The sequence below is a fragment of the Ceratina calcarata genome, unplaced genomic scaffold (assembly GCF_001652005.2).
Source record: "Ceratina calcarata isolate Rehan_Ccalc_2016 unplaced genomic scaffold, ASM165200v1 scaffold78.2, whole genome shotgun sequence".
NCBI lineage: Eukaryota > Metazoa > Arthropoda > Insecta > Hymenoptera > Apidae > Ceratina > Ceratina calcarata.
Window position 1 is genome coordinate 1,096,705 of NW_017179105.1, and position 20,308 is coordinate 1,117,012.

At 42.6% G+C, this 20,308-nt stretch overlaps 1 protein-coding gene across 1 annotated transcript in view; it reads right to left on the reverse strand.

The window, feature by feature from the left end:
- snu (ABC-type transporter snustorr) overlaps positions 1 to 20,308 on the reverse strand; it is a 30,704-nt gene that overhangs the window by 6,209 nt on the left and 4,187 nt on the right. Inside the window, 5 exon segments of the mRNA XM_018034267.2 lie at positions 1,067 to 1,174; positions 1,264 to 1,578; positions 2,490 to 2,514; positions 2,517 to 2,734; positions 19,605 to 19,790. Coding sequence (XP_017889756.1) covers positions 1,067 to 1,174; positions 1,264 to 1,578; positions 2,490 to 2,514; positions 2,517 to 2,734; positions 19,605 to 19,678 — 740 coding nt within the window. The 5' untranslated portion in view covers positions 19,679 to 19,790.

Consider the following 20,308-nt stretch of genomic DNA (forward strand, 5'->3'; position numbering starts at 1 on the left):
TTTCTAAAGGGCATAAACTTTTGGGATTGACTGTATAGCCAATATATCCTTGAGAGCTGCATCCCCTAATTGAAAGCGAAGTCGATTGTGAGTAAAATGAGCTCTCGCGAGTTCATGAAACGACATTTCGTAAATGCAAATCGCTGGAAATATGAAGTGGAACGAGTTTCCAAATTCCTGACTGATAGCGTAATTGATATGAAGGAAAACAGGCATTTAGCCATTTTATAACGCGAGTAAAGTTCGACCATTTCTCGGTGTTTTAGTGCCCCTCTCGTGACCGTCTGTCCTCGGTAGACCGTGAAACGCGGCGAATTTTCCTCTTGAAGGATCCGTACAAGTGCGAAATGGAAAGCGTAAATGAATTACTCGGTTGGAATGGTTCTAACTGGGAGTTTTACAGTTCAGCCGCAGGCCGTATTCGAGCTTGAAAAGCGCGAACAAAAACTGTAAACGCGCGTAGAAATTGAAATTGAACGTTTGCAGCTGCGTAGAAATTGAGGGAAAATTAGTACTTCGGAGAAGCGTGGTGCTAATTGCACGGCTGGAAACAAAAGGTCGTTTGAACGCGAAAATAACGCTGCGTTCAGTCACCTTTATTCCCAATTTTTCTCCCGCTCAGCCACTTTCACTTAAAACCGTACCTTAAAAGCGTGATCTACCGTGCAACATTTGCTGTCACGCGCTATTTCCCAGCTGTCATTCGATTTAAACGTCGACGAGGAAGAAAAGCCTCATTTTCCATGGTCTTTGTAACTCGAGATGCTTTATAGCTTTGCTACTTCCTTTTAAGACGGGCTTTGCTTGAATAGAATTCTGGATGAAAGTTAAGAAAGCAGACTAGACTAACAGAAAGTTACTCCAAACGCCGGATAAAAGTAAATTCATTCGTCTGAAAGTGATCTTCCGTTAGAACAGGTTCCCCCGTAGATATTTTTAGACTTATTGGTTTTTGCGGCGCAGAAAATCGCCCAAACGGAGGCGCCTTGTCCGTCGGATTAAATGGCAAACACGTCCCAAATAACGAGCGACCTTTCCCGATGTTAGGCTGTAATCTATGTCTCACCTTTGCCGGAGCAGAGGATCTACGCCTACGGTGGGCTCGTCCAGGATCAGAAGCTCCGGATCGTGCATCAGGGCTACCGCGAATGACACTCGTCGCTGCTGGCCACCGCTGCACATTTATCAAACACAAAATTCATACTAACGGTTTCAATATCGATCTGTCACGTCGTCGAACGAGATCGTGATTTATTCACGTACCTAAGATTTTTTACCAGTCGGTTCTGGGAAGGCAGATCCAAGAATTGCAAGAGGAATCGAAGTCTGTCGGCGATTTCGCTGGTGCACATGCCGAAGATCCAGCCGAAGTACATCATGGTCTCGCGGATCGTGAACTCGCCGTAGAGCGCAATCTCCTGTGGCATGTAGCCGACCCTCTTTCCAGGTACTCCGGACCCTTTGGTTCCCGGCTTGCCACCGAGGACCCAGATCTCGCCGGAGTTCAATCTCCTTCGACCGACGATGCAAGATAGCAGAGTGGTCTTGCCGCATCCGCTGGCTCCGAGCAATCCATAACTAAAAACAAGAATTAATATTTTATGTTTAAACCAGATGAAAAACTGATTAAAAGTCCACGCAACAACTTCGTAGTAGAAGAGTTGCAGTTAAAATATCAACAGTGATATAAGAAGAATTTCTCTAAATGAATCACTGTCTTGATTTCAGCCTGAACTCATCAGTCGGGCAAACAAATCGCGGTTCGAGCGCGATTCATGTAATGGTTACGTGCCGATATTCGTAACAGTAATCAAGATAATGGACTCGCGTACGTAATCAAATTACGCAAACACGGATAGCGGTGTTCCTGCGAATTCATTTTAGTCCCGGAAACTTTGAACTCGCGGTATAAATCTCGCTGTGTTTCCGCCTCGGCTCTCAAGCCCGAGCAACGGATATCGATACCACGACGAATCGAGCGTGAAAACGGTTCTCCGAGAGAAGATCGACGAGATCCCGTCACGTATCAGTGAACCATTGCTTTCTAGTTACATTATACTAGATTTTTATCCAAGTGTCAGCAGACTGAATCGATTTCGTTAGAACACTGGGGTAATTAGTCTGCTCAGGGATTACCTGTTCCCGACCTTCTTACGTTCAAAGTCGACAGATAAATCAGGCGTACACGGATCGTTTCAGGCTCACATGCACTACAGTCTACTTCGCGATATCCTGCTTTCACCAATAAGAATTTTCAACCAATAATTACATCCTCAGGAAGCAATTTCGCACCTTAATCCCTTAATGACAAGATAATCACGGTTTCATTACAAAGCGAATCGTTCATCGAATTACAAAAGATCTTCAGGAAACAATATCGCACCTTGATCCCTTATAATGACGAAGCACGTTAATGTTGCATTACGAGAGAAACTGCACTCAGACGGTTATAAGTTAATTGCTATAAAAAAAAATGTAACTTTACTGACATGGATCCCTTGGCCACGGTCATGTGAGATTCTGGATAACGTGATTAGGATTCTTGCTGCTTCCGTATGTTTTGAAGGCGTGCCTGACGCTGACCGCTTGCTGCCGGTTCCACGCGGGGTTGTTCAACCCCGGCGTGGCTAGCACCGTGTTGGTGGCCATCGTCATGTCCAGAGTGCTGTCCGAATTGTTCTGCATGTCGTCTGAGCTCGCCAGGCCACCACCACCACCTCCTACTGTCCCGTCACTGGAACAAAAACACGGGAAGGTTCCACGTAACAATCTCAGATTTTTCATCGTTTCGGGACTGGCGATGGATTACGAGCGAGTCGATTACGTGCGCATATACGTGCAAGCATAACAGATTGAAAAAGAGATCGACGTGCATTCTGAGGCGAGACGGCCGTGACGCAAGTCATACTAATCGAACACACTAAATGAGTTGTTAGCTTTGTGATGACGCGCGACACCTTGCTTTTCGAGTAAAGAACGTGCGACGGTTCAAAGTTCCTGTATTTCAAACAAATGAAACAGTTTCTGGATTTCATAAATTCTTATTCACTCGAGTTTCGTCTCGTTCATAGAGATTGAAGCTAATCACAATGCATCCGAACGCGTTGCTAAATATGGAGATTTGTAAACGAGTCACGGAGAAGGTGTAGTCGATCGAGTCAAGTCACGAAGCGAATTTTTGCGAAAATTGCATTTTTATATTTTGCAAATTCTCGATTCTTACACGTCGTTTTTAAGAAACTGATCCACAGAGTTTAGGTCCTAAGATTCTCTCATTTTGGGAGACCGAACAGTTAGATCGTATCAGACCGACTGATCGAATCGGCCCTAAAAGCGAAGCCTTGGAAGACTTACGTGCGTCGCAACGGACTTCGGCCAGTCCGAATCGTTTAGAAGGAGCGTGTGTACACGGTGCTTACGTAAGAATGCGGCTTTCTTTTCGCTCACGCCGCCGGTTCATTGGGCAACGCGACGCGTGTACAAGTAGGTACCTGTGGCCCGCAAAGTTAACCCGTTCCTCTCTCCGAAACGTATCAGTGTGGCCAAGGCCGTGCAAACATTTCTCCGCGATTCTGTTGACATTTTCACCCGGTTTCGAGAATCGTGTTTAACAAGAGTAGCCATTCTGGGTGAAATTTCAGGCATTCGTTAACGTACAGGATTGTGCAAACTTAGTTTCGCCGTAAATCTTGATATCGTACCAGGAAAACGGTTTGTTGAAGTTATGACAGAGTCTTCAGAAAATATGTACCAATTTCAAGCGTATCAGAATCTCTGTGTGCCAGGAAATCTCTTCTAAGATAGTCGAACGCTTGCCAGTCACGTTTCAGGAATTTTATGCAAGAGAAACCCTAATGGATTCATGAGAAGCTACAGTCGTAATCGGATCACAGCCACGTGTCGCTCTTTTATGCGCATCTATACGTAAAACTAAGGAACTCTCGAATCCGCTGGAAAAGTTGCGTTTCTATTGTAGAATCAGTTAGTACTCTGGGAATTATATAACTTATACTTGACTTTAACTGAAATACGGGCGTCTGATACGAATCGTGGCGACGAAAGGTCAGCACGTACACGATAAATCGGCTTTCACGGTGCATGTGCCGCGAATCTGGTCGATTCCCAACGTTGAATTACGAGGGACCAGCGTAAACGCGTGCGTCGAACGAGGAAAAGCCAACAAACCGTTTCGTAACTCCCCGGCTCGCGATATCGGCCCGCAGAAGAAAGCAACTGCCTGTGAAGACGTTTCTATGGCTGCCACCTGCCTCTCTCTCCCCGATCGATGATCGCCGAGTTAACCACTGCTTTCCTATCCCACGTGATCCTTAAGACTGATAATGTTAACGGCGTGTAATAGACAATTTTCTATTTGAATTCCTAAATCAATATTTGTTTCTAATTGATAGGCGAATGCCAATCCTGCTCGCGAATTTCCCATACTTTCAAATCCTCTATTAAACGTAATTATTTCTCGACGTTTGTTCAATGATGAAATTGATGCAATCATATTTTGAAACACAGGAGTATACCTCGATTCGTGAAACGCTTACACGAGATGACGAATTCGTTGACGAACGCAAGACACAGAATTACAGACGGAGCACGTGCAAGCTAGACCGTTGCGATACAAAGTATCCGGTGAATTCGTGTCGCGATACAATTATCGTTGCATCCTAGCTCTCTCCGACACGCGAGGAGTTTATTACGTCCATTATCCGAATTGCATTCGCAGCTTTCGACATTTCACGTAACTTCCTACGGGACTCATCGGTGGAAACGGTTACCGAAGTTCACATACGTGTACCTACGTGCGGTGAACGTTGCGATAATTAGCCGACTGGAATTCGCCTGGGGAAGCGTAGAAATTAAATAGAAAGGGGAACTGTATTCGCGGCTGAGGAAATGTTACCGCGAGTCGTAAACAATTTATGACACGATGCCGTTGTTGTTCCGTTCGTTTTGCAATTCGTCGAACTTTATTCGACGGATCGTCGATAAACGTTCAGCACTCTTTAGATAAATAATATTAAATAATTTATGCACTGCAAGGAGATTGTTGAGTCCAGTCTCAGAACTTCTAATAATATATGTATTTTATTACCGAGGTCTACTGGAATCCAAGGAAAGATATTGTGTAACGAATTCTATGAATAGTTTACCAATCAGACAAACGACTTGTTGATTTTAGATGTTTAATATTCAATATCAAAGTACGCGAATGATTGTTAAGTAATTATTCTTGGACGTCTACAAACAGCAAGTAGTGCAACGGTTATTAAGTAGTACGGCCGCACGCGGTGGTGTTCGGTGATCGGGCGCGTAAGTAGATAATGGCCGGCGTAGTCAGACCCGGAGCAGCCAGAACTAATTTGCGGTTAGATTACTTAATTCGACTGTCGTTCGGAAGTGACGCGCGTCTCCTTATCTTCGGATAAATATCATCAGCTCTAACAGCCGTGACTGGCATTAATTATTACTTTGACGAAAAACTAACAGTAATTTCCCTGAATTTATTCCTAGGTTTTTGTGCAACGAGAGATTGCAACGTTGTAGAAACTGTACCTAAATTATTTCTGTTGTGTCTTCGTGATACAATGAAAGAAGGTAGCTGTTATAAAAGTTGAATGAGTCTGCAAGAGTTTGCACGTTGTTTAGTATTCGAAAATCGAATAATGAAGATGTCCAGACGTTGGGAGTTGCGCAATGCATTCCGGAGGACGACGACGCGACACACCGCGAGGACGCGTGTGGAAAGACCCAGGTGAGATTTCTGGGCCACGGTCGACTCAACACTCGAATTCCCGATATTCAGACCTCCTCCCAGATCAAATTCTACAGGAACTCTCGCCTTCACTCAGATCTCGAACTTCAACACAGCCGCACGCCGGTTTAAACGAGCTCACGTGGAAGTTCAAATTTTGCAATTTCTCCCGTTGAAAATAATGGAACGTAATTTGATAATCACCGCCCGTTTAATATCGAACGTGTTTCCTAATTGTTGTCGTTATAGCAAGATCTGTAAGTAAGGGTACACCTATTCATTTAGTAATTGCGTCGTCACATCATCATGCAATGAACGTCCACTGATACTATCTAACAAGCACATAAAGAATACACGAAGGTTCCCCGTTATTGCTTAATGTAATAGAAGACTAATTAATTATCGTCGAAATGCTGAACACGTTTCGTAGGAAAAATTGTCTAAAATTGTAACAGAGTCCCCAAAGGCGTCGTTGTCACGCCTTCGTTTGTGCGTCACGTTAATTAATTAATTAGACAGGTATTACTCTTTAACGTTCCATGGGACTAGAGTTGCCAAGGAAATTCTTCAATAGTCAATGATATATCTCAATTCAATTTCGTTCTGAGTTTATGTAAGAGGCTAGAAAGCGTGATCGAGATAAATCGTCAGGCTTCAATGATCCCTCAATCGATGCGTTAAATCGCATCAAGTCGTGATTGAAAGTGGAGTGTTTTTTTCCCGCCGGTGTACTCCTATTATTAACACTTTCACGCTCCTTTGATCTGTGCAATCAATACTGTTTCCTATTGCTTATCGAAATTAGAAAAAATCGAATAGACGATTATTTGAATGTGCAAACTTAAAAGAAACAGAAAATGATTTACAATGACAAACGTTGGTTTGTCTGGAGAGAAACGTCGATCTACGGTCGAGTAAAATTTTGTATCATTACTAGAACATGAAGAATTGTAGTATTCTGTCTCATAACCGATTCGCGATCAAATGCAACAGCCTAAGGAACATTAGTTATCTAACGATAAGACGTACGCATCTGGTTACGCGCCGTGACTATTGATCGAGCCATGGAAAGATTTTGAGACCGGACTCGATCACGTACGTCCCATATAACGATCGACCTTGACGTCCGACGAATCGCTTCGTCATCTGGAATTCTCGGGAACGACCCTTTTCCCGTTCTCTTTACCGATAAGGGCCACTGACACCTTCACCTTGACGCGATTTCGATACGAAACGCGGCTAATCGATGAATCGGTCGACGAGCGTGACTGCCATCACGAATAGACTTCGTTAAACCCGACCTTCGTCGGCTGCTTCTTTTCGCAACCGATTTTCCCTGCGATCGGGCCACGATTTTCGTCTTGCGTAACCGAGTTCGTGACCACAGATACTTTAATCTTGTACGAATAGAAACAAGAACTAAATGCGACTTAGCTCGCTGAGCAAACGAACATTACGAGGCTTTGTAGCCTGAAAGCCAGGTTACAATTGGTGCTTCTTAAAATAACAGATTCATTTATGTAAACCGTATCCAAAAAAATGTCGTCGTTTTTTAATCGCCATGCAGCCATTTGTTATACAATACATATTTTATTTATCGACGTTGCACAATTTTTCTTTATTGCTTATACAATACCTATTTCCCATGCAACGATCCGCGTAACTCGTCCATCGATCAACCGTGTTTTGCTCGCGTTTTTCTCGGATTCGCGAGTAAAAATATCGACGACGCGCGTATGGAGGGATTCGTCGAGTCTGTCTCTACGAACGAGGTGTACTTTGACCCTATCTGTGCCGAACGGAAACGGACGACGCCTAGTTTGCGTCATCTTCGTTTGTCGCAGATAAGAATCTTTCTCTCAGATGGAATAAGAATCTTTCTACCAGCGTCAATCGGGACCATTATTTATTTGTCATTAATTAATTTCGACTTTAAACTCGAGGAACTAAGAGTTACGAGAAGACGCATGAAAGACGGTTGAAAAAAATCATCTTTGTCCATAAAATTAGTAATTCTAATGCGTTTGTCTCGCGTCATCTTTGAATAATGAGTGATAATTCGAACGGTCGTGTTACCCGGGCGAACAAGAGCGAGCGGAATGACGATCGTTCCTTTTTATCTGAAGTTTGACCCGAGTGCGCGAGGACGTTTGAATATTTGATTGTTTCGCCTGCGCGTGGAGATCTCGTAACAAGCTTTCTATCCACGTGTACAACGATTGATAAATCGTTCATGTAGAAATAATCATGGGAACTCGTAAAACGAGGATTATGGAATGGAATTGCACTTTAACCGCTTGAATCATCGCGATCATGATTCACATGATCATAACAATCTGTGGTAATGATCTGATTAGTCGTCATTCAGCCCTAGAAACGCGTCAGACTGATGACATTTAATATTGAGAAGACCTTTGAAAAGACCAATAAGGCATCGGAATCATTCAATAATCTCCCTCTTGAAACGCGTCAGTACTACCAGTAAAATACTCTCGCTTCGCTCTATTTTTCATATGCCTATAAATATGTTATTTGCAAGTGCAGAATGTTGCCATGTTAGGGACAGTGGACCGCGACTGCGTAACATTTTACGATGACGTTCAGAGCTGCAACTCGAGCGGCAACCGGCTGACACACTTATTAAAATCGCTGAATCAAACATTTATTCTTTTTCTCTCCTTTCCGCGGCCTCGCGCAGCTGATTGCCAGCAGCCCCGGTGTCGCGTTCTCGTTAAGGAAAGTCGACTGACCGACCGACGCGGATTTACGCTTTTACTCGGCCAATCTGAAACTTTCGTTTAAACACATCCGCTCTTTTTCATCTTCTTGCGATTTACGAGAATATATCAGAATGTATTTGGGCGTTGATCACGTTTTCAGGATAGAATGATGATGATACTGGTACGCGAATGAACGGTAAATGATTCATAGAAATTCTAATTTCTGACCTGATTGCCGTTGCGAAAAAATTTCTACCGAGGAATCACGAAATGCCCACATATTAAAACCTGACTCGCAATTTTCCTACATTATCTCAAGGGAAACTTTCATCAAGAGATTCCGTTTTCGCTCCACTATGCAAGTAACACGTTAACAATTATATTTGTACGTCCGAGAGAGAAACTTGGAATTTCATAGAAACCGAGTTAAACGAGACGATAAGAATTCTTTAACGAGTGATCTTTAACGAACCGAGTAGTCTGGATAATGGTCTTTGTTCCGTCGCACTTTTCAACAGCCTCACGCTGCTTAATGCTGTTATTCGAATGCAGCTCGCGGAGGTGCTCAGCAATTATTTATCAGCACGTCGCAAGAGTCCGTCACCGAACCAGCTTTGCTACGTTGAAATTACATTTTCAAACGTAATCTGATGACCGTTTCATTAGACTCTTAGATAAAAAAGTTGTTATACGAGAAATTTAATTAATTAAATTATTAAAGGAAAGGAATTAATGAATTAAATTATTAAAGGAAAGGAATTAATGAATTAAATTATTAAAGGAAAGGAATTAATTAATTAAATTATTAAATGCATTAAAATAATTAAAGGAAAGTAGGATTTTGAAAATCATTAACAAACAATTATTCAAAACTTGTATACTAAAACGTGGCATCAACGATCTAACAATAATAGTGATAGAATTAACCTGAGTCGAACCTAACTGGAAATGTCAGTGATAAGTATTGTCACAGCGTCAGTGCTTCGAATGACTTCAATATCGAGTGATTTCGACGCCCGCATAAACACTCGACAGTCGGTGCGAGTTTCGCGCAATTGAAATCGCCGAATAGGAAAAGCGGCATATGATTCGCTGATCTTTTCGTTTCTCGTTGCACAATACATATATTCGTCGATTCGCCGTAAAATGATGCGATTACGCAAACGGACCGGTCGGTTTTTCATCGGATCGGCAACAGATGGGAGGGATTACGTTTACGATAACACGAAATTACACAACGAGAGCGTGCACGGTGCCGAACGTGGGCCGAAAAATAATGAGGTCGGCCTTCCACTTTGTACTGACGTTTCCACCGACTCCGTCATTCATTTTACGAGCTTGCCGTACACACCGGATCATAATTAGGCCTGAGAATTTCATACCGTGTTAAAGATTACGATGATCATAATTGTATTAGTGGCAACACGCTTTTCCGTACGAAATGAAACAATGCTTGAAACGTTGCAAGATTTCCATCTAAGATAGGACGATATCACGGGTATGCGATCGAGGGTCGTTTAACGAGCGCGTTATATTTCTACGAGGACTGTGTGATATCGCGCTTGACCGCGGCGTTTTACTTTCTAGAATCGTTACGGATCGCAACTAATCGTTTCATCGATCGCGAAATTCGCCTCTCTACCACCGGAATTCGCTAGAGAGCCACAGAATCCGAAAATTTCACGCTTTTCTCCTTAATTCGACGATTTCAGGTCATCCTATCTCTACTCTCCACTTAATATTCGAGAAACCTACATTAATGATCTTAACACAATGCAGTCCATCGAGTAAACTACAATCGAGAATTTTTTTCCTCGGATACTCTTCGGACTGGTCATCGCGTAGAAATAGTCGGATAGATGTAAGAGTATGTAGATGGAAAAGTAGGATGTCAAGGAACGCAAGTTTCACTCTCGACCGAGGGAGACTCGCACGGGAGGTAATTCCTCGCTCGCATCATCGTGGATGCGCATTTTCCTTTATACTCGCCGAGAAAGTATACGTTCGCTTCGCGTCCTATCGTTCCTTGCCGTGTACCAAAAGATCTTGTTCAAAAGCTGAACCGCCTCCGGCGAAACCGACCATTAACCTTTCCTAGATTTAATCTAGCTGACAATGGAATCAACGGCTTTGTACTAGTTCGGATTACACGGGCGAGAATTCACGTCGCGTGCTCGCAGGTTCTTCCTTTATATCTTGATCGCGACACGCCTCGAAATTCATGGTTAACCCGGCAAGATCCGAGTAGCGAAACAATACACACTTTTTGCACACTTTATTCTGCTGTAGAAAATTACATAGGAAAGAAATTATTTCTGAATGATGATAATAATATGCTCGGAGCAAACTTCTAGCAGCTCCACATCGAGCAACGTCCGTGCTCAACGTTTTTTAATGCTGGATTATTAAATCTCTTCTACTACCGCTGAGAGCTCAACGTTGATCGAGAGTGAAATTCCGGGATTCACTTCCCGGATTCACCGCAAATTAAAATCAGTTCCTCCTTGCGATCGTTGCTCGTTGTCTGGCACGCGAAAATCTGACGATAGTTCGCCGCGGAAACCCGTGGAAAACACGCTTATGGAATGATGTGGAAACGCGCTCGATTTCACTACGTGCGCATTCCGCGATTGTCAAAATATTGCAACTCCTCCTGTGCGCGTGGATAAAGTGTGTGCGGCGTCGCTTTCTATTCCAAGGGAGCACACAGCTGAGTCACTCGGTTCGCGAAGCAAAATCGGCTCCTACGATCCGGTTCGTCGGCTGACCACAGAAAATGATTAGCAACAGTGATCTAACGGTGGCGCGATTCAATCTCGATCGCTTCGATAACTTCGCGTGATCGTTCCGATCGATCGACAGCCGTCTTTCATCTCGCTTGTAATTATCGATAGAATAGAAATTATCGCAATTGATTTTTTCGATAACTCGAAAATGTCTCTCTTAGGCAATTTACCTTTCACTGTATTTCTATGTCGATTTTAATATTCGTCTGATTCTATCTATGATAAATAATTTTCACGATCCATCGATTTATGCAACGAGAATTGAGATACGTGAGCACGAGTGGGAGAACGGACTATAGACGTTTCGCGATTCACGTGGAATCGCGGGACGCGATTTAGCCATCGTCGCTTTCGAATTTCCCGCGGCGGATCCGGGTTTGGTAACGTCCGTGCTCACGGCTTCTCACTTTTCAACGGAAGCGAAGGGGCGCCGCGGCTGTTCGACTAATGGTCACCTTAAGGAACTCGAACTCGTTCTTTTTTCGCCGAACGCTCTCGATCCGGTCGCGGAAAACTTCACGATTATTCATCCAGATGAATTCTCGACCGCTAGTCAGGAATTCGATCACGATTTCGTTTATGAGAACTCTTCCCCGCGAACGTCTCACGATCATTGTGACATTGGTAAATTTTCAAGCGTACCGTTTGCTTAATAAAACGGTCTACGACGAACGACAATACTTTCACCGGTGTTAAAACGGTTTCGATCAAATTTAATGTAGAAATAATAAGAAGTCAGCCGATAGAAAGTGAAATCCATAAGATTCTTGAGACGCAGAATACTCCTTCGAACTCGTAGCGATATCGAGAACTCGCTTCCGAATGCATACCTCGCTCGATCCGAAAATCAGATCCCGCAGAATTCCTGTGTTCTTCGTTTCTCGTTGCCCTTTGAGTATCCTTTAAGTGTAATCCTGGCCAGACGTCATCAATGGTTCACGACTGACCGGTATCATTGGTCCTCCGATCGGGCGAGCTTTATACCCCGGCGGATGATTCGGTAGAAAGATCGTCACCACACGACACAAGAGGCTGGCAGACACAATCGCACCTTTATATCACTGTCGATCGACGAGATCTCGATCGTCTCGGAGCCGCGTGGACGTGAAGACGCCAGATGAAGATGAGAGCCGTGGGCCTCGCGTGTGCCCGCCGGGTTTCGTCTTGTCCTCCGCGACTTTCGAGTCCTGACGCGAGACTGAAGCGGTCAGAGGCGAGTCAGCGATCGAGCCCCGCGACTTCTTCTGCGTCCTTCTCGCCGTCTTTCTCTCCCTCTTTCTCGCGCGGACTGCGTTCCTCCACTCTTTGCACTCACCACGGTGTCTGTCCTCGTTCGACCGAGCTCGCTTTCTTCATTCCCAACCGGCTTCACCTTCCCTCCACCTGTTGTCCTTCTTGCCGTTCGTCCCGAAACTACGTTTTCGTTCGCGCGTATTCTGCCTGATGAAACCGGCGCCGATCATTTCTACTCTCAACCCCTTCTGGCCATTAACGATCCTCTGTTCCACTTATTCTTAGCAAATTCCTCTCCATCTCGATCTTCCTCGAGGAATTTCTTACGAAATTTAAAATGGATCTATTTAAATGTTTGTAGAAAAACTTTTACGCCCAGCAACAGTTAATTAGGTACAAACAAAGAGACTGAGTTAAATGTTGAATACGTCATACCGTCTCGTTACTGAATTTCTTTGCGAGAACTTTACAAATTACAAATATTTGGCTCACAGTTTCCAAACGCGATCCGTGAAGAAACACGCGATACATTTAGTGATCGTGAAGCCGATTATCTCGCTTTCCTTCACACTCTCCTACGCATTTGCGTACAAGTCTGAGATCGCCGCATCGAGCCGTGGTTCAGACATCGGCATGTCACCCGTACGATTTCCGGCAATTAGCCAAGGCGAACGCATTGACAATTCTATTGTCGTCGCTGACCATGAAACTCGGCTATCGAATTAAAGTATAATCGTTGCCCTATTGGAGTATAATAACCGGCACTGTCTAAATATATTTTGTTTAGAAGCAAGCCTTGGAACGAACCACCGCGATGACGCGTTCAAACGAAATGCTTCCCGGTAGACATTGCATTTTCCAGACAAGAAATTTGATTTATTCCCGAGGTATCATTAACTTGCAACGATTCCTATAGTCTCGCAAAAGACTATAAAAAACCTCGCGGTTGAAAAAGAAGTCTATTTGAATGCTGAACGTACGCGAGCAAAGATCAACCTACTGAGTGCTTCCAGAGTGCAAGGAGCGGCAGAGACACGTGTCCATCGTCGAATGACGAGGGAATCGAGAACGATTTTTCATGCAAAACATTTCGACGAATTAACTCTTTGAGAATCTCGGTCGAGACACGGGCATGTCCGGTCGCGTAACAAATACAGGCGATAACAACCACCCGGGTCATTATACTTGCAAAATTCTACAGATGATCTTTTAAACCGCGTTTGAGACGGTGATCGGTTTTTTTTTCAGCCTCATTTATAATCGTCATTGTGCGAGAAAAAAACGCGAACGTTAGAGTTAAAACGCTTTCGGGCGGCACCAATATTTGCCTCGTCATGCTCAGCCGTCGTTTTATCGAACAGGGATAAATAAGCGCGCTTCTAGTGTTATTAATGATCTCGTACGATTCTATTATTTTACAAATTACTTTTTGTCATAGTAGAATAATTTTCTTAATTCTTACGTGCGATCGTAGTTACCGATCTTTAAGTTTACGAGTTCACCTTCTGACCCGATGTTCAATACTAGAGACACGTCGGGTAAACAAGATTGAAAAAGTATTGAGTTACTAAAACGAGAAATCGATTTAACTATAAATCGTATTTCTATAAATGATTGATCGACGACATGAAATGGTAGAGCTACATGTAATCCACGCTTCTCGCGTTCACTTTTTCTACCAATTAATCCGTTTCGTATGGTTCTTATCGGTTCTGTTAGAATTGCTTTAGTACGGGTGATGTCTTGACTAGAAAGGAACGGGTTACGTTTTACGGGAATCCGAGCCACGCGAACCGTGAATGGACGTACGATCGGTCGTCGATAGAGTTCGAATCTCTGCGACGATCAACAAACAATTTAATTCGAGACTGAGAAATGGCGACCATAACACCGGTGGTCAGGAGACGGTCTGCACACTTTCCCCGGCGCATTGCGTAACTCGGCTACGGTCCCTGACGTAATGCAAGTCTGATTAAATAACAGGAAATTATGCATCTTTTTCCTTCGCAAAATTGCCGCATATGATCCAACGAATTATCGATGCTCCTCGAGCCAACGTCGGATCAATTGTCTCAACGAGCACGTAAAATCATAGTCGTCTGTCTCGATAATAATCGTAGCGTCGTTATAAAAAGACGAGAGTCGTAAGGAAGTCGAATTGGATTTGTGAAAAAGCGTTGACGAACCGATTCACCGAAAAGGTGAAAGTGAGTCCCCGTTTTCGGAAATTTCGATGAATAATCGACGCTCTTTCTCAGATTTATTTATCGATTCGCTCCAGTTGTTGCATAAGTTTCGTAGCCGAGTCCACCACACCCGGAATGCAAACATAATTTCGCTTGGGAACGGTGTAGTATAAATTTTCTATGCGGGACATTGTTCCCGGCGTCGCCTTCGTTTCAAACCTGTTTCCGAACGGGCTGTTCCTGACTCCGTTTTAGGCGAGCAACAGGAGAGAGTCAACGTGGTTGCAGAAAATCGTTCGATGCCACGAAAATCGTTTCCATCTGACGATTACGTCAATGTTAAGGCCGTCCACATTTTCCTCGAGCCGCTCTCGATTTCGTTTACTCACGGCATCCGTGGCTCGCGAAACGCCTCTCACGAGATTCGCGGTATTTTTAGATCACCGAAGCAAACAGTTCCGATTATTGTTACTATTCTGTACCCACCGTGTTTCTCGTGAAAGACCATTCGATAAAAATACGACGAACGTTTTTCAACCGTCGGAGCTTTCCGTAAAAATGTGCGAGGGGAAACGGGAACGTTGAAATGTTTGAAAGACCAAAGGTTAGCTTCTGACAAATTTCACTTTTTCGTTTTGTACGAAACTCCGGCAATTTTCCCGTGTTCGAAAAAGTGAAAGCGAATCGTGGTTATTTGTTACTTTGTTTTTTTTTTATTTCCTTCGACGCACGAGTACACCGGTTTCAATCGTCGACCAAACCGAAACCAATAAAAATACCTGCTGACCAAAAGTACGGAACGGTCAATCGACCAGAATGATTCTCGGGCTTTTATTGCACGCCGTTTTATCGTCGACATCACATCGTAAGACGCAATTTTATTAACTTATTCAAGCAACAATTATTTAATCCCTCATTAAAAACGTAACTTTAATTATACCACGATCGTAACGCGAGCAAGTAGAGTTATTACTCGATAAGTTGCTACCATTAATTTGATCGAACGATACTCATCTGTCACGACGTCTTAAAAAAGAGTAAAACTACGCGTTCAGCTAACTAACGAATAATGAATTTTACAGCAGTTTGATTACCTCGTTTAAATTATGTGATCTAATGTAAAAGGCACGAGGATCACGTCTGACGCGTAATGTCATTTCGTTCGTTTCGAAGCGGGCTCGGAATTTATTCGGTACACGTGGCCTAACGTGAACGAATCTTGTTCTTATTGTTGAATTAATCTGGTATTCGACCGGAGAGGGGAGAAGGCCTCTGCAAGGTCTCGCTAGTGTCAGCCACCTTCGCGGTCTTCTTCAGGTAAAAGGAAAAGTCTCGCGAGTGCACGTGCACTCGCCGCGAGACCATTACTAGATAAAAAACATTTAATAATCGTTCTCATTTCCGTGATGCCAAGCGTCTAATGCAAAATCGATGCGTTTCATTACGACGCACGATACATTCATCACGCGGCTGGAAATGTAAATTGCCATTAGTGGTACAGAATGCTTGAAATCACGCTGGACTAGCTTCAGGGCTTCCTCGTACTTAACGATTTTTTTTCACAGACTGCAATGAGGAAAATTATAGTCAAACAAACTTATATGTAATTATCATCTTGTTTATTGATTATGGATGTGATATTAGCAGAGTGTTATTCTATTTTGCTTTTTATTAATTGCTATTTATTAATTATATATTTTGCATTGGAAGCAAACATTATTTAATGGAATAGGTGTTCAAGGCGCGAGAAGGTGTCATTGGGCAAGCGGAGCGATTTAACCCTGAAACGGCCGTCCTGGGAAAGAAGGACGGACCGGGGGCCACAGGCTTGAGAAACCACGCCACGGGACTCATCGAACCGGGTCGCTAAATGCGGCCGAAGGTGTACGTATAGACGTGAAAGCGGTCAGTCCGGCTGCTGGGTTACGTAAATCCCAGGAAGAGCGTTCGTACGACGACCGTTCGTCGTCGATACCTACGTCGATAATCAAACAGGGGGTTTTCCGCTTGCGCCTAGCTATCCCTTTTCGATAAGTCAGCCTTGTACTACTTTTTCGACAGACCCGATTGCAATCCTACCGATTTTTAATTGTAACTGGTTTGCCACTACCTAAGACCGACGAATGAAAATGCATATGAGTCTTTTGAAAAGTATGTTCTTATTTTCACTTTCAATTTTAATCTCGCCGTATGCTGATTTTTGGGATTATCAGAGAAAGCTATATTGAATTGTTAATCTCTCCTAGAAAGTCAATAAAAATGAAACGGCGAGTAATTCATTGGATTCCGATTCAATGTTTAATACTTCAGTTCACAAATTACTCTTATCGATATCTCTCAAACGTATTTCGCAATCCTATTTGTATCTCGAATTTTAGTGATCGATTTAGAACTTTAAAAAAAGATAGTAAATGACGCCTGATAAATATCCTGCCGGATAAATATGCAAATGAATTCCTTTTATACAATATGATTTATTCCTGTTGGATTTTTTTTCCCCGTTGACCTTCGTTGTGCGTTATAATTAATGTACTGCGAATGCTGTAAAAAATATTCATAAACAAAGATGAAATTATCGAGCATATCGTTAACGGTGTTGAGAAGATGAATTTCCATTTGCAAAAGGTTTCAAAAAATTGTAAATCGTTCGATATTGTTTTGTGATTTAAAAAAAATCGAATCACGTACGCGGTCAATGCATCAGCAGTTATTTCTTTGATTTTTACAATTGTTTTCAATTTCATCGAATCATCGTTGCGCAACAGTAAATTCGTTTGGCTCATCGGTACCGCAGCTCCTGTGTTCTCTAATTGATTGAAAACAGCTTAAGATCGAGGAAGAAGTCGCGAAGCGGTCTCCGCGATTTTATATATTAAATGTATTTATGTAACGTGACGGTATTCGAGCGTCACGCAACCGTGTGTGTTTCTTCTTCAATAATTATCAGTCGATCCTCGTTTTTATGCTAACGAGGCACACGGGTCGTGAATTATGCTAATTTTCCGTGTGTGGTAATCGCGTAACAGAAATGGCAGTCGTGGTGCCATCTCTTGCGGTGCCTTCAGACTGGCTTTCTTTAACGATTCCAGCTGGAAATCGGTACCCAAGGGAGCAACAAAGTGCAATTTACAATTAAAATAATTTCTGCAATGTTCAAATTAGGAATACAATGACAAAAGATCAACCGGGACTCCCATATCGTGATTCGATTAAACTACATCGAGTGATTCATCGAACTTTATCATCTCCGACCAATCCAATTCACTTCTCCAATGATCTCAATTTATTATTAAACTAGTCTGATAAATTATATTAATTTAATTCACTGCGGGAATATAAATTTAATTAAAAAGCAAAGATAAAGAGTTTAAAATGATCACACATGTAGAAAGGGGGCCGCACATGTTACTCGTCTATCAGCTGATAAATGATCAGCTGATAAATTTTCCCATGAGGCCAATAAAGGTTCCGTTTAATACAAAAGAAGAGCTCTTTACCTCCGACGTATAGAAGAACGTCAAATCGAAATTCGTACGAAGGGTGAACTGACGACCCTGTAACTTTTTCAAGAGTTCATCAGGAGAATTCTCTCCGGAGAGATCGGTGTCAGGTGGATTCGGAGTCGAACGAGGATGCGCGGTCCTTTCACTGTGTGCAACGATAAAACGAACAGAGGCCACGGCGACGAGTCTATCCGTCGTGGCTCCTCGTCGCGTCCACTTTCACGCGCGGTTGCGAATTCCGATTGTGAGTTACTCTCTTGCAAAATTTGCCTCCGCGCGCACATATGGCCGAGTTTGTCGCACCTCTCGATCTTATAACAAATTTCCAAAAAAGGAAAAACCGCTTATGTTCTGTCAAAACAAACTCGCGTTACACGATTCGCAGTTATACTTCCATTAACTGTGTTTAAGCAATCTCATTAAGTGAAAGGACATTAAATAGCCATAAACTCTTTTAGTCGATTCTAGTTGTGCAAAAAAGGAGAATAACGACGAGGAGTTTGATTGGCATAAAACCGGAATGCAGGTTACCATAAAATAGCTATATGTATTCAGATGGAATTCGTCTGTTTCATGCATCGTTCACGTTCTTGCAACAGGTTACAAAATCCTGGTCTCGCGTGCGCTTTTTACGATGATCAAATTACGATGGCAACTTCTACCGAGCTGCGCGCGTATTAAAAAAAACTCGGAACGTCCTCGGCCAGCCTGAGCCATGACAAAATTATACGTTTCCCCTATTTGCCGATCTTTTTAGAGCCTCGCCAATGAAATGGTAGAGTTCAGATTCCAGTTTTATAAAAAAAAAACTGCTTAGCAATTCATGAACCGCCCGAATTAGTATGTTTCCCGGAAACACCAAATTTTTGTATCGTCTGGCATTCCTATATACATAGAAGCTTCAGACTACAGTATAAGAAAGAAGAATAAGCTCATTCACGGATTCTATGATCTCATGATTAATAGACTTGTCGTGTTCTTAGTTGTGTGTGGGTTCTAATTTGAAAGGTAAAACCACGATTATGCATTACAAGATCGTTAAATAGACTCAATGGTTATTGATATGTAGTTGTACTTGCCAGATACAAAAGCGGTTTTACTTATTGCTGTTCTATCTTATACTGTGTTCAGACTTCGGACTTCAACTGTTGAAAATAATAATTAATGAATACGAATGCAACGGTTTATTTGGTATGTGAACACAGGATTACATACGTCTTGATAGACAGGTAGAAATTGTTATACTATTTTTGTAATGCTATACGTGCTCGCTAGGCGAATATCAAATACACTCTACATAATCGTTACGACAGTAATAATAATCGAAGAGAATCGAGTAGCCGGTTTCTCCTGTCGACGAAAGCGAAGTAAAAGTGGTCTCGAAATAAATTCGAGGCGTGTCCGATACTTACGCGGTCAGCCCGTCGCTCCAGCTGAACATCTTCTTGATCTTCTCCCTCTGTTTCGGATCGTTCTTGTTCTCCATGTTGTCCTGTTTGAATGTCCCCAAGAAGAATCCTCAAGAAATATGCTTCTAGCTTGGAATCTCAACGATAATACATTTTTTCACGCTTTGATCATCCGCTGACCTGTACACACTGTAAAATTAAAATAAAGTCGATTAGCGACGCGGTGAGAATTGATTCTGAAACTATTAGAAATTGACTCCGTGCTTCTTGGGTTTTTAAGGAAGGTGAATGATACGACACAGACTCTCGAGACGAGACGTTTATTTTAAGGATGTATTGGCTATACAGTTTATGTACCTTAGAAAAACGCATTTCCTATAATTAAAAAGAAATCAGACGTCGGAAGAACAATGCTAATAATAAATAGCTACGTGCTAAAAAGTATAGAAGGAAATATCCAATTAACTATTGACGCTGACAAAAATTTTCTTTTTCAAAATTTGGAAAATGGTTCAAATAACAGTTGTTTTCCTTCTAATTTCGATATTTAACGAGTTAAGTATGATTATTTGGCATTTTATTGATGTTGACAAAATCCGACCATTCCAGCGTCGAAACGGCGAACTTTTGGCAAAACATTTCATTTTTCCTTAATTACTCCTAAACCGTTGAATCTACGGGAAAATTGTATAGGACCTGTCTTATAG